The 14,070-nt window shown below is 52.1% G+C and overlaps 1 protein-coding gene across 2 annotated transcripts in view; it reads right to left on the reverse strand.

Annotated features, from left to right (window-relative positions):
- Positions 1-14,070, reverse strand: part of GRIK4 (glutamate ionotropic receptor kainate type subunit 4) — a 418,395-nt gene that overhangs the window by 165,299 nt on the left and 239,026 nt on the right. For both annotated transcript variants that reach the window (XM_045797991.2, XM_087868360.1), the window contains one exon: positions 7,874-8,038. In XM_045797991.2, coding sequence (XP_045653947.2) covers positions 7,874-8,038 — 165 coding nt within the window. The remainder of the gene's footprint in view (positions 1-7,873; positions 8,039-14,070) is intronic.

Here is a 14,070-nt window from a genome sequence, read left to right on the forward strand (position 1 = left end):
CATTGATTAATATATGATTATAAAAATGTTTTAACTGCGTTTCCATGTAACTGGTTTCCTTGGTCATCCTATCTGTTGTATTTTATTCATTTAAAAACACTTTTCTGTGGGGCACCTGGGTGGCTCAGTCAGTTGAGTGGCTGACTCTTGGTTTTGGTTCGGGCCATGGTCTCAGGGAGTCTGCCTGAGATTCTCTCCCTCTCCTATTGCCCCTCCCCTTGCTCCTGAGCACGTGCTCTCTCTCTCTCTCTCTCTCTCTCTCTCTCTCTCAAATAAATAAATAAATCTTAAAAAGGAATACAAACACTTTTCTGAGAAGGAATCCATTAGCACCATTAGCACCCCCAGGCGACCACGGTCCAGGCCCTCTCTCGCCCTTCTGCTTGGCAAACTCCTGATCCTCCAGGGCCCAGCTCAGATCTTGCCCCGGGGCAAGAAGACACCGCCTCCTCCTTCTACGTACATCGCTGCGTGGCTCTGAGTCAGCTCTGCGCTGGAGCTGCTGAGGCCAATCAGCCTCCCTGTTCTCTGAATTCTTGGCCAGCTTCTGCCCCAAGCTGGTTCATTATGATGGGCCTCAGCAGAGAGAAGCTTCTCCTAAAAATAAATTCTTATAGAAGGCTAAAATCCCTTATTCCCAATTCCAAAAATCCAAAAGCCTCTGAAGCTGGATGGTTTTCACCAAGCTCGTTTGGTGGCAAATCTGATCTAAATAGACAGATGTGAGGTTATTAACAGCATGTGAATATCTGAATACAGGTATGCATGTATTTGAGTATGGGGTTCTGCCCCAAGCCCCACCTGGAGATGTTACTTAAGGTATGGTGTACATACCACATGACTTTGCCAATATCTGGAAAGTTCTGGATTCTGAACATATCTAGCCTTGTGGGTTTGTGGACCTGTGCCTTCCATTCTGAGTGTCCATCTCCCACCTCCCACACCGAACTGGGAACTCCTTAAGGGCTTGGGTCACACCAATTCAGCACTGGCAAAAAGAAATTTCTCCACAGATGTTTGCTCAACTGAATTGAAATGATCCAAAATGATCCAATCCCCATGGCGCAGGGATTTCCTGGGGTCTGGGAATTGTTCTTTCTCGTTCCCTCTAAGGGATGCCCTGCTCAAGACAAATGGAGACTGATTACGAAGGGCCTCAGCTCTGAAGCCTCTGCGACCCGGACTTGGCAGGCCCAGGCCATCTGCATGAGGGCCCTGAGCAGTCTGTGGGAGAGACGGGAGGGAGGGCGGTACACTTTACCTCTGCCTCCCAGGGAGCAGGAGAGAGAGGGAATGGGGAGATAGGAGTGACATTGCCATGGCAACAAAGTTTCTGAGCCGGCAGAGGCATTGGAAGACAAGGGTCAGAGAAGCTGCTGGAATAAAAGGCTGTGATGGGGTACTGTAAGGGGGGTAGATTCCGTCCCCTCAAGATGCCAGCTCTAGCCTGGATCCCAAGTCCTTCTCTGAGTCTTTGCAGAGAGAGGAAGGGTCTGCCTGTGATGCAGACAGTACCGAGGGGTTAACCGTGGGCACCACTGATTCCAGCCCTCTAGGGCAGGGGCGGCCTCCCGGGGGGGCACGGGGTCCTCTTCACTTACAGCATGACACTTTCAGGGAGCTACTCAGCAGCTCCCTGACCCCATGCGGGGAATGCGTGTGGCCATCGGGAGCTGACAATGAGGTGGACCAGAGGGGGCAGGGAGAACCCAGAGTCCTTCCCATCAAAACACGTCACGATGCCACAGCCCAAGTGGGGCGGGGGGCAAGGTCTCTCTGGTGGTGCTGCACACTCGCCAGAAAGAAGCCCGGACTGTCCCAGAGCAAACCAGACACCCGCCTCGATCCACCTGGAAGAACGTCTCCTCACCTGTCGCAGAGCCTTCGGGAGCATGCTCCGTTCTTAACCCCCACCCCGAGAGCCGACAGCGGGCTGAACTGGGGGGGGGGGGGCTTGCCGGTCCCCAAGCTGAGGAAGGGGGTGCGTGAGGGTGAGCGTGCCAGGCCTCTGTGCCTGGTGGGGCTCTCCCTGGTCAGAGAACTCAGAACTCCCCGCTCACCCACGGCCTCGGCCCGGCCCCACACCAGCATGAGAGCAGCACCACCATCTACTGGGGGCACCCCGTGTGCCGGGCCCCAGGCTGGCAGACACGCTAGCTCCCTGAATCCTTACATCGCCCTGCGAGGGAGGAGTCACTATATGAATCCCTCTTCTCCTACTACTGCTAGTACGTGAAATGTATCAGGAGTTCACCCTGTATCGGGCACTGCTCCAAGTCTTACAAGGGCATCATCTCATTTAATCCTCAAAAAACTGGGGTTCCTGGGTGGCTCAGTCGGTTAAGCATCCACCTCCAGCTCAGGTCCTGATCCCAGGGTCCTGGGATAGAGCCCCACCTCTGGCTCCCTGCTCAGCGGGGAGTCTGCTTCTCCCTCTGCCCTTCCCCACTGTTCACACTCCCTCTCTCTTTCTCTCTCATAAATAAATAAATAAATAGCTTAAAAAAAAAAAAACCTGAAGAAACCTCTCGAAGGGGAGCGTGAGTGGTGCAGTCGGTGAAGCTTCTGCCTTCGGCTCAGGTCATGATCCCGGGGTCCTGGGATTGAGCCTGAGCCCTGGGGTTCTGTGTGCAGCAGGGAGCCTGCTTCCCCCTCTCACTCTGCCCCTCCCCCTGCTCATGCTCCCTCCCTCACTTTCTCAAATAAATAAAATCTTAAAAAAAAAAAAAAAAAACAACTCTTGAAGTAAGAACTGTTACTATTCTCATTTTACAGATAAGGACTCAGGCACAGAATATAAGCCCGAGGTGCTGGTAGAGCCAGGATTAGGATCCTGGTGTGTCCAACTCCAGAAACTGACCCCTATTCTATACCATTCTCTAATCCCGGGCCTCAGTACTGCACAGAAACTCTCCGCTCCAGCCACACCCAACCGTCACGGTGGCCCAAGGCACGTTGCTTCCTGCCCCGAGCCCTTGCTCATGCATACCATCTGCGTGGGTGCCTGCTTCCCTTCTCTCTGCCCACCAAACATTCCATGGTCCAGCCCAGAGGCCTTACCTGACCACCGGCTACACCTCAGACCTATTCCCGACCACCCTCTGCCCCTGTCTGAGCCACACAGCAGAGCTACTGAACTTTGTCACTTTTCAGATGTTTGGGTTTTAACCACCTCCTAGAAAACACTGTGAGCCTCAGTTTCCCCATCTGATCCTCAACCATAAGGAGGTCGCACCAAATGATTTCTAAGCACTGCACTTCCATGTGTTTCTGAGTCCATACTGTGCACGCGTGACATGGGGAGCTCAGAGAGTGGGGAGCAAGAAATGTTTGTTGAATGACTCATCACTATGCATGTGACTTCTTTCTCTGAAGGCTTCTCGCTTTTTCCCCTTTATGCTGCCTTGGATTTGTTCTATCGAACTGACGGAGGGATGCTCGCTGTCTCTGACTAGAGTCGGCTCCGAATCACCCGAGGTCACGCCCACGGAGCCTGTGAGCAGCTCGGGGAGCTCGTGCAGGAGGAGCAAGCTCGCAGCCAGAACACCACGCGCTGGGCCCCTCTCCAGGCTCACAGGGGCCACGTGGGGCCGGATAACCGGCACGCCTCGGGGTTTCCAGGGGAAACAGTGTGGACAGCTGATAGCACGCTTGGCCTCACAGAGACAAACCACAGCAGAGGCGAGGGGTTGACAGGGAGGCCCCCGCTTCTAGCTCCACAGTAAATTAAACTTCAAACTGACTCCAGCAGCAGCAAGTGCCTCCGGGTGTTTGGATGATAAGGGGGTGGGCATCCCGTTAAGCTCCAATACAGCAGCCTCAGGAGACATGCTGATCTATGGGACAGAGAGGGGGGCAAGGCCTGTGGGACCCTCCCTGCACAGGAAAGGCTGAGGTGGAGATAAGATATAGACACGGGGAGGGAAAGGGCCAGGCGGGAGGGGGATGACCTCAGGGGTCTTGCTCATCCCTCTCATTGCAGATCCGTGGGCTGCATGGACGGAGTCGGGAAGTCAAACATCAAGAAGCCGGTGGCGATGGTGAAGGGGCAGGGAGGCAAGGGAACCGGACTTGGGTTTGAGGAAGCCCTATGGGTGACCCTCACTTTAAATAAACCCATTATATGAACATCTAAGTGAACCAGATACAGCAGGAAGTGATTTTGCACTTGTAAATTTCCAGTGTCCAGGGTTGTTATTACTTATGCCCCGTCTGGTACTTCCCACCTCCCAGCCTCGTTTTGAATCATCAGATGAGGAGGTGGAACTCTGGACGCCAGCATCTTCAGATTCTTTACACTGCAATCTTGGATTCTCGAAATAGTCATTGTTCCCCTCGACTGATACTCCCACCCCGAACATGATTCATGAAAGCGCAATCTGCACAGAGCTTTTGGAAACTCACCTATTTGCTGCAAGTACGTACTACCGTCTGTTGCTGGAACGTTACTGCCCCAGCTTAGAGCAGAACCTGCGCTCTCCACAACCAAGAATGTCACCGCTAGGGTCTCTTTCGTCCCCCTGGAGCAGAGTGCCTGGCCAGGGGTGACAGATGTGAGGTTGGGGGCACTGTTCAGGGCCCCAGACTGGCTCAAATAAGTTTAAGTTAATAATGCAAATTAGCCCTGGGCCCCTAGCCTGGGGAAAACACAGCCCGTGAAACTGAGTAGCGGCTGGCTTTGGGTGGTCCATGGCAACTTCCAAAGGCTCAACACTGTCAGAGGCATCAAGCCCAGAAAACTGGAAAGAGAAAAGGAATGTCCAGTTATGATGGATGCCCCGTGAGGTGTGCCGACATTTGGAGAGGCCACGTGGGAGGAGTTGGGAGGTAGATGGTGCTGCCATGTACGGATAGCTGAACTTTGAACAGAGGAGAGAGGCAGATGATGGTAAGAGGGGAAGGAAGCCTGCTCAGAGGAGGGGCTGAGAGCCCACAGCGAAGTCCCCAGCAGCCTTTTAGTGATGCCAGTTGCACGCCCGAGGCTAAGCACCTCACCACCAGTGTCCCGTGCTGTGCTCCAAATGACCCTAGCAGGTGATATCACCATCCCCTCATTTTACCAATGCGGAAACTGTAATACAAAAAGGTCCGCATCCTGTCTACAGTCACATAGCTCGTAAATAGTAGAGCCAGGATTTAAAGCTGGCCAGTCTGATTCTAAAACCCATGCTCTTGCTCTTTATAACACAGACGCCCCAACGTAGGCATCTCAGAGCTATTGTCCCTCCTTGATCCGGGGACCCTGTCTCCCTCCTCTTTCCCCCGACACTGCCATTGAAGTCCAGTCCCCGCCTGGCTCGAGCCAACAGCACTTACCTGTTCTCTCCCTTACTAGGGGAGGAAAAGAGCTGGGCTGGAACCTTCCTATGAACTATCTGGGTGGTGTTTAAAATCCATTGTGGGGGAACAGCTCTGGCTTCATATGAAAGGCCTTTGGGGTAAAAAGATCCAGAAGCCCTGTTTCTAACAAATGCTAATCATTCGTCAAACACATTGAGATGTAAAAGCTGAACCAAGGGTTACCAGCTAATAAAACACTTGGCGCCTAAAAGAAGGGCATGGAAAAGATGCCCCAAAGCTCTCTAACGTGAAATAAAAATATCAGTTTCTTTTATCCCCCTGATTCATCTGGCTTAATATTTTAGAAGTATTGACTTTAAGAAGCCAGGCTGCATGGGTCACCCGGAGAGGAAATTTACATGTGCTAATGACCCCTATCCACAATGTGCAATTTGTGCCCTGCTCCACCAGGGGAACCCTGAAGAACCAAAGAGAAGGAAGGAGGAGCTGGCTTTCGGAAGTGTGCTCTACAGCGCTATCTAGGAATCTGGGTCCCCGTCAGAGACCTGTCCTCCCGGACAAGGAACCACTACAGACCGGACTAGGAGAGTCACAAGAAGCTGTTGCCGTATTTCTGATTTCATCCACAAGATGCAGGCACACTGGAATCTTACTTTCATTGTACTAGAACTTCATCTCCTTGCCAGCGAGGATTTCTAGCTGCTCCTTGCTGAATCCCCACTGCCTGGAATAGAATACAGCTGGCACTCACTACATACGTACTGCCTGACCGACTGAATAAGTATGTGGGTATTTCAGGCACCTGTTCTTCCTCCATTCCCCCGTCGGGAGGCATCTATGTCCACAGATCCCGCTGGTCTCACCAGTCCTGTTCTGTAGGGCACGAACCCACTCTTGGTCCCTAAGCCTGGATGCTGTCTCCACGGGTCTTAGGCCCATCTGGCCAACACTCGTGACTGGTGAGCTCGGCCATGGCAAGTTGAGCTGGACCCATCAGATCCTCTACCTTGGAAATTCAAGCCAAGAGATGCTGATGGAAGCCACCACTGAGGTACACACCGAGGAGAGACTGTAAGCCACCCAATGGTAGGGACCGTGTCTACCTCGTTTTCCACACTGTTCCCAATGCATGATATTCTGCGCCACACCTGAAAAGGAGTACATGCTCAATAAAAGTTGCTTGAATAAATAGAGAAAGAGTAAATAGGGCCTGTGTGGCCATGTGGGACAGGTGTGTGATGAATGAGCCAGGGAAATCGATAAGCCAGAAGAGGAAGACCACAGATTCGACGCCACAAGAGCTTTAAAGGAATCAGAGACAGAGCTGCTGTCTTCCTCCCTTCCTGCTCTCTCTGGACCCATAGGACGTCCTACCCACCGCTCTTGGACCAGTGGGATGTGTCTCTTCGCTCGCAGTACTAACGGCCCAGACCGCAGCACGGCTGAATCCCCCCACCCCCGGAAGACCGGCTGTCTCAATACATACCTGGGCAAGTTGTTCTTTTGTTTTTGTCTGTTTTTGCCTTTGAGTGTAACCAAAGGTTGAAATGGGTGACAAAGGGAGGAGATAGGGCGGAGTCCTAGGGAAGGGACATTATCACCTCTCCGGGCTGAGGGGCTCCTCTCCTGCCATCTGCATGGGGGTTGTTCATGGCCAGCTCGGCTCTGAGCCACCGGCACACTGACTGGGAAGCTCATCCTGGAAAGTTGTCAAGGTAACACCAGCACCACACCAGAGAATTCTAGAGAGGGCGTTGTGGACTGGGTGTGGCCTTGCAGGGTGAGCACATGACTGCAGGGTTCAGGACCGGCTCAGCCCTTGACTCGCTCTGTGGATGGGCAAGTTATTCATCGTTTTTGAGCCTCAGTTTCTCTTGGAGAGTGGGGACAAGAACACTTAACTCTGGTGTTGGTAGAATTAAAAGCAGTGCCCAGCACGTGGTAGAGGCTCCATACACGGGACCTCAGTGCCCTATTGTGTATGTCTGGAAAGCACTGCAGCTCACAGAGGATTTCGCTCTATTTTACGTCCTTTAAATCCCACACCAATCTACAAGATTTGCAAAGTAGAGCCTAGCATTCCCATTTTGCAGATGAAGAAATTGAGGTTAAACGGGATACGTACTTTGTCCAAGGTCACCCACAGAACGGTCAAACTCCATCCCAAGTCCCACAGCGCTGCCCTCAGCACAAACCAGCAAGATAGGAGATCAGATGTGCGTTGACTAAGCGACCCCCCAGCTGGCTACATCTCTCTTTTCTTAATCACGCACAAGGTGTCATTCAGGGATTTGTGTACAACATGTCCAGGAGATGAATGAATCCATAGATGAAGGAATGAATGAGTGGGTGAATGAATGAATGAGTATCCTGTCTTAACTCTACTCCACACATACTTGGCAACAAAACCTGGGGCTCTCCTCCAGACTGAGCCCTACGGGGCCTGCTGCTGCATGTTTCTCTCCCTCTCTGGGGAATACCTAACCACAGGCCTGGTGATGGGTGCAGCTCACCCTATCAGCCCCTCCTGCCAGCAAAGAAAGCAGAGGGCAGCCCTGCTCATTCTACGTACTGGTTTCTGCAGTCTCGTACTCGCTGTCTCTGAGAAGCTCAAAGATGTCCACTTCGACCTTGGCCTTGCCCAGCCTCTCAGGAGCGCGGTTGATGCGATTCTTGGCCAGGGTGATGGAGAGCCGCTCCCCTCTGCTGCACTCCATGGGGTCATCCAAGATAGCAGCTGTGGGCAGGCAACCACACGGACACAGTTGGTACCCTCTCCCGTTACCCTCCTCTTCTCCAGTCTCCCCCCACTGCCACCTTCCTCTGCCAGGCAGCTCCCCGCCTCCCCCTCCCCCCTGCCATCCTTGGAACTATTCCCAAAGCAAGTTCTCTACACACTGAGGGGGCTTGGTTTGTAGCCAAGTGCGCCCGTGAATTCTAATGCGCATATCCGCCTCAGGAACCCCGTCATGTCACGGCAGGCCACCGGGGTCTATGTGTACGAGGCCCCGAGGCCCAGACATGGTGACACGCTTGGAGGTGCACTGACACGCACGCACAGGCACATGTGTGCGAAGGAAGGGACACAGGGGCTGTCCTTTGACAGTGGTATTCTGGGCATCGGCAGAACTCTCCCTGAGACAAGAGAGGGTGAAAGGACACCAGGCATGAGAGGGAGAGCCACGGCTGACACTGCTAAATGCCAGCTCTCCGGGCTCTGATGCTGATGAACCATGTCGGCCGGTGAGCCAGGCAGTTTCTCTGAACTTCTTTTCCTCACTGAACATGAAGAGTAGGAAGACAAGCTCAGGGGCCTGGTGTGAGGATTCAGTAAGGTAATGTATGTAAGAGACACTACGAATGGTTGGAGTGGCATAATTCCAAGAGCTGCCCAACTTCCAGAAGCAGCATTTAGGGTAAGTGTTCTAGTAGCCTACAGACCTGTGTTCAAATCCCAGCTCCACCCCATATCAGCTCCCAGACCTCAGTTTCCTCACTGGTAGAATGGGGAGAAAGCCCACTCCTTGGGCCATTGTGAAAATTACCTGAATAGGCTGTGTGAGCTCCTTAGCACAGTACCTGAGTCCCTCAACAAATCTAGCTCTGGGTACCATTCATGCTCTTGGTAGAGGAAGCTACGAGATTGAAAATCTCTACGAAAACTCGTATATATGTGGTCACAGCAGCATTACTCATAATAGCTCAAAAGTGGAAAAAACCCAAGTGCCCATCAGCCGATGCATGAATAAGCCAAATGCGGTGTATCTCTACAACGGAATAGTACTCAACAACAAAAAAGAATGAAGTACTCACACAGGCCACAACATGGATAAACCCTGAAAACACGAAGCTAGCTAAAGAAGCCAGACACTAAATACTGCACACAGGATGATTTCCTTTATAAGAAATTTCCAGAACAGATAAATCCACAGAGGCAGAAAGTAGATCAGTGGTTGCCTAATGGCAGTGATGGAAAAGTTGGAACAAAGGGGGGGTGACTGCTGATGCATACACAGTGTTTCTTTTGGGGGTGCTGAAAAATGTTCTAAAATTGATAATGGTGATAGATGAGTAACTCTGAATACACTAAAAACCACTGAGCTGTACACTTTAAGTGGGTGAATCACGTAGTATATGGATTATAATTTTAATAAAGCTCTTACAGAAAAAAAAAAAAAGAAGAAGAAATATCAAGCTTATGTTTCAGAGGTTGAAGGCTCAGAAAAGCGACATGGGGAATGGAGCCAAATAGGTTTCACTGACACGTGGCCCTTGAATCTCTGTGGCTGGCGTGGACAGAAGAGACCCAGGTCCCGCGTTGTCTTTTCTATTCGCTGCTCCCATACCTACTGTGACCCATTTTCCAAACTGAAAACCGGGACACAGAATAGTACAAAGCCTTTCCCCCTGATTTGAGGATGTGTTTATATGCACAGCCTTGTTGAACAATAAAAATTAGATTTCATTAACACCGGTCGGGCCACACTCTGGGCAACAGAGGCACATCCCAAGACCCAGCCATTCCAGGGGGCTTCTGTGAATTAGGTAGCAAAGTCCTCACACACCTGGTATCATCACCACCTGCAAGAGCAGCCAAAGAAATTACTATTACTATATACGTGTGACTGAAGGGTCTGAGGACACCCGAAACACCTACCCAGGTGACCTCGGGAAAGCAAGACCAGGATGGGAATATTACTCAGGAAGCAGAAACCCAAACAATTGTACTGTGCTGTCCTAGGAGGAAAACTCTGGGAAGAGAAAGGAAGAAGGTACAGAAGTGGTTCTCAAATGGTGTTCCTTGGAGGGCCCTGGGCTCCATGAGGAAGCAGGGGGAGAGGCCACAAGGGGTCTCCAGTCCCTGACACTTCAACCAACACACCTCCACACCCGTCAGTTTTGGAAACTGGGGTTCCACAGAAGACTTGATATGGAAAAAAATGTTTCAGTGTTAAAAATATAATAGAAATCATTAGTCTAGTCCTAAAGCATAGAAAAGAGACACCTGAAATGTCAGGAATTGGCATAGCCATCACACACAAATTATGAGGAAGAGGCACGGGATCCCTGGCCCGCGAGCTTTCCGTGAAGAGGCACACATTTGTTCAGTGACAACGGTCGCATAAATGCTCAGTGGACATATCTCCCTTAAGCTCTGCAACGACTCCGTGAGATGAGCGTGTTTTTTCTGTCATCCTCACTTGGAGATGAGAAAATGCTCAGAGAGCTCAAGGGACCTGCTCACATGCACAGGGCTGGGGAGTGGGAGAGGCGGACGGTGACCCCAGGTCGGCCTCATGCCGACCCTGTACCCGCAGCCAAGGCTCATCTTCCTTCTACTGAAACTTGTCTTCGTCGGGATTTGCTGCTGAGCAGGGGGCGTACTGGGTAGGTGTGCCTTAGCTCAGGCTGCTGCCACAAATTCCGTAGACTGGGTGGCTCACACAGCAAACATTTATTTCTCCCGGTTCTGGAGGTGGGGAGACCTGAGATTAGGGTGCTCGCATAGTTGGGTTCTACAAGGGGCCTGCTTCCTGGTTTGCAGTCACCTGCCTTCTCACATGGTCCTCACAGGGTAGAGAGAAAAGGACAACATTCTCTGGACTCTTCTTCTAAGGGCACTCATCCTGTCATGGAGGTCCCACCACCCTCATGACCTCATCTCAATGGAATGCTTTCCTAAGCTCCCGCCTCCTAATACCATCCTATTGGGGGGTAGGATTTCAACACATGAATTTTGGGAGGACACAGTTCCCTCCGTAGCAGTGGGGCACATGAGCTTTTAGCCACCGTAAAGAAAGAAAGTCTCACCAAGGCAAATCAACTCTGAAACACTAACAGGCAGGACCCTGGAGTTCTGGACATTCCGCTGGCTACTGCTCCCAACCTTCACGAGATTTCTAGATGGGAGGGCATCTTTTTCTTTGGACCATAGGACCTTTAAATACTAGGAAATCACTTGCAATAAAATAATTAATAAAACAATCTCTCAGAGAACACCCACGTCCCCTGTAAATCTAGGAGGGAACTCAGCCGTCTAGGCTGGAAGGGGAATTACTTCAGTAATGTTTTGATAAGGTTGCTCATGCCACAGACGGTGGACTTGCCTCTGTCCCATCGGTAGACAAAGGGCACAATCAGCCCTATACTGCAGGAGGCAACACACATCCAGTAGTCTGTTTCAGGGTTGTGTACTCTCTTTTTGAGCAGAAAACGTTCAGGACACATGCTATGGACTGGATGTGTCTGTCTCCACCCTCCCCAAGTCACATGTTGAAACCTTAACCCCCCAGTGTGACTACATTAAGAGACAGCGCCTTGAAAAGGTAATTAAAGTAACCTGAAGTCATAAGAGTTAGGCCCTGATCAGATAGGATTAGTGTCCTTCTAAGAGACTCCGGAGAGAGCTCTCTCTCTCTCCTACTATGTGAGGACGCGGCGAGAAGGCAAGCCAGGAACAAGGCTCTCTCCAGAAACCGATACCGCTGGCACCTTGATCTCGGACGTCCAGCCTCCAGAACTGGGAGAAATAAATGTCTGTTGTCGATGCTAGCCAGGCTGGGGTGTTTCGCTACGGCAGCCCGAGCCGACAGAAATAATGTGCCGACACAAACCCAGACGTAGAGCACAGCCCTGGGACACATCACCAGCTCGCACAGCATCACTGGACATACTTGGAGACAGAGGCATCATGACCAGCTGTGCAGTAGGGAATGTGGGGATTTTCTATGAAGGGGCCTAGGAGGTCCCCCGAGTGCCTCCTTCTTCTCTCCCTCCCCACAGGGTCCAAAGAAGGGCTCTGCACTCCACCCGACCTCTGTGCTCTGGGTACCACTCTTCATTAAGTTTTGGGTTTTAGACAATGATTGACTCCTGTCTGGGAACAGCATCAGCTGGGTGGAGGGTTGGCATCAAACACATTGGGATGAGAATAATCAGGATGATGACAGGAACCCAGATGCGGGGGCTGGGGACATGAAGGATGAGGTGCCAGCTCAGGCCCTGCTAGGACAGCACAAGAACATGTGCCCGACAGGCGGTTACCAAGAGCACACTTGCTGTTTGGCAGTCCCCAGCGAGGGGCCTCGTTGCAGGGAGCAGTGTGCTCGGGACTGAGTGTGCAGCTGATGCTCCTGGCCCCTTGCTCTGTCCCCCAGGTCTGGCGATCACACTGGGCTGGGCTGCTCAGGGCTCCTAGCCACTGCCTAATGAGGAGTGATATCATCTGGCACATCCTCCACCCCGGGGACTGCTCTGCAGAGAAGTCAGCTAGTGGGCACGGTAAGGCCGGGAGGTCAAGGCTGAGATGGGGACATGCCATCAGGGAGCTGGGTTTTGCCCACGTTTCCAGTCGTGGGGACTCATGCACAGGGACCCTTCCATGGCATGTACTCAACAGGCCTCTCTTGTGCCCAGGGAGCTGGTGACCCCTAACACTGACATTGGGCTTTTCTTAGCACAAGCCAACAGCTTTACCTCTACCCAGGTCTGAGTTCTAAGGTTCATGCCAAGGAAAGGGCAGCCTCTTGACTCTGTGCCCACCTCCACCCCGAGGTCTTCTCTCCATGCTCTGGGCTTAGGCCTATGTCTACTCCAGAGAGGATGCTTCCCCTGGGGCTGGCAGGCCTGGCTCTGCCTATTCTAATCCTTTCTGGCTCACCCAGTGACTGTGGCCATGATTATCGCTCCCCTGCTCAAAGTCCTCAGGCCTCCCAATTAACTGAGGGTTGGTCCCATTTGAGTGTCTAGGATGGCACCAGGCCCTCTGCAGTCTGGCTTCCAAATGCCCTTCTAGCGGCAGCACCCCATTCCACCCCTACAGCGACAGCACCCCCACATTAGGACCAGGGCTGGCTTTACCTTCCCTCTCCATGCCTCTGCTGACACCAGCCCTGTCCCTTGTCCCCCCTTTCCTTATAAGGACTCTCCTTCTTCCCCTCAGACCCACCTCTTCCAAGAAGCCCTCCCTGACTCCCCCAGCCCAATGCTCTCCTTAGGTTTCTCGAGAGACCGCTCACTGCCTTCGGGGAGTGCTTACCTTTACTTCTCTCTCTAGAACTTCCCTCCACCAGCTTGAACCTGAAAAGCTCAGAGTGATCTCTCCTTCCTTGGAAACTCCCAGGTTCCCCATCCCGAATTAATTCCCTCTTCCTTAAAACTCCCACAGAAATTTCTCTGTACCTTTCATTAGACACTAATCACTTTTGACTTTTTTATTATGCCTATCTGTTTATCCGTCTTTTCTCCCCGAGGCAGCCAGCTCCTTGAGGCTGAGGGCCGTGGCTGATTCATCTCTGTACCTGCACAATTTCAGACGTGAGTGCAGTAGGCCCTTAATGAATGGTTATTGAGTGCAAGAATAATGTGACATGGTACAGAAGCATTAGCTGTAGCTCAGGCGCAGGGTGCCCCCCCCACCCCGCCGGAACCAGAGCTGCAGGGTGCGGGGCGGGTGTGGGTCCCGGGCACCCGGGGCTGGGGCTTCTCCTCTCTGCTCACCTGTGTAAGGAACAGGGCTTGCCCTCAACAGCCCAGATGTGACCCTTCAAGTTGGAAAATCAGCCCCCCTTAATCCTTCGGGTCTTCCAGAGTCTCCCTGCTGAGGATTTCCAAGCATTTTGATAACTCTTATCTCTTACGGGGGGGGGGGGGGCAAAGAGGCTTTTCCGAGAGTCGGAGAGTCGGGATAGGCAGGATCTCTAGCTCTGCCTTCAGCTGCTCGGCTCAGCGGGTTAGAGCCCCGTCCTAACAAGAAGAGAGGCTTGGAGC

The sequence above is a fragment of the Ursus americanus genome, chromosome 16 (genome assembly GCF_024610735.1).
Source record: "Ursus americanus isolate L20-20 chromosome 16, mUrsAme1.1.p, whole genome shotgun sequence".
Classification (NCBI taxonomy): Eukaryota; Metazoa; Chordata; class Mammalia; order Carnivora; family Ursidae; genus Ursus; species Ursus americanus.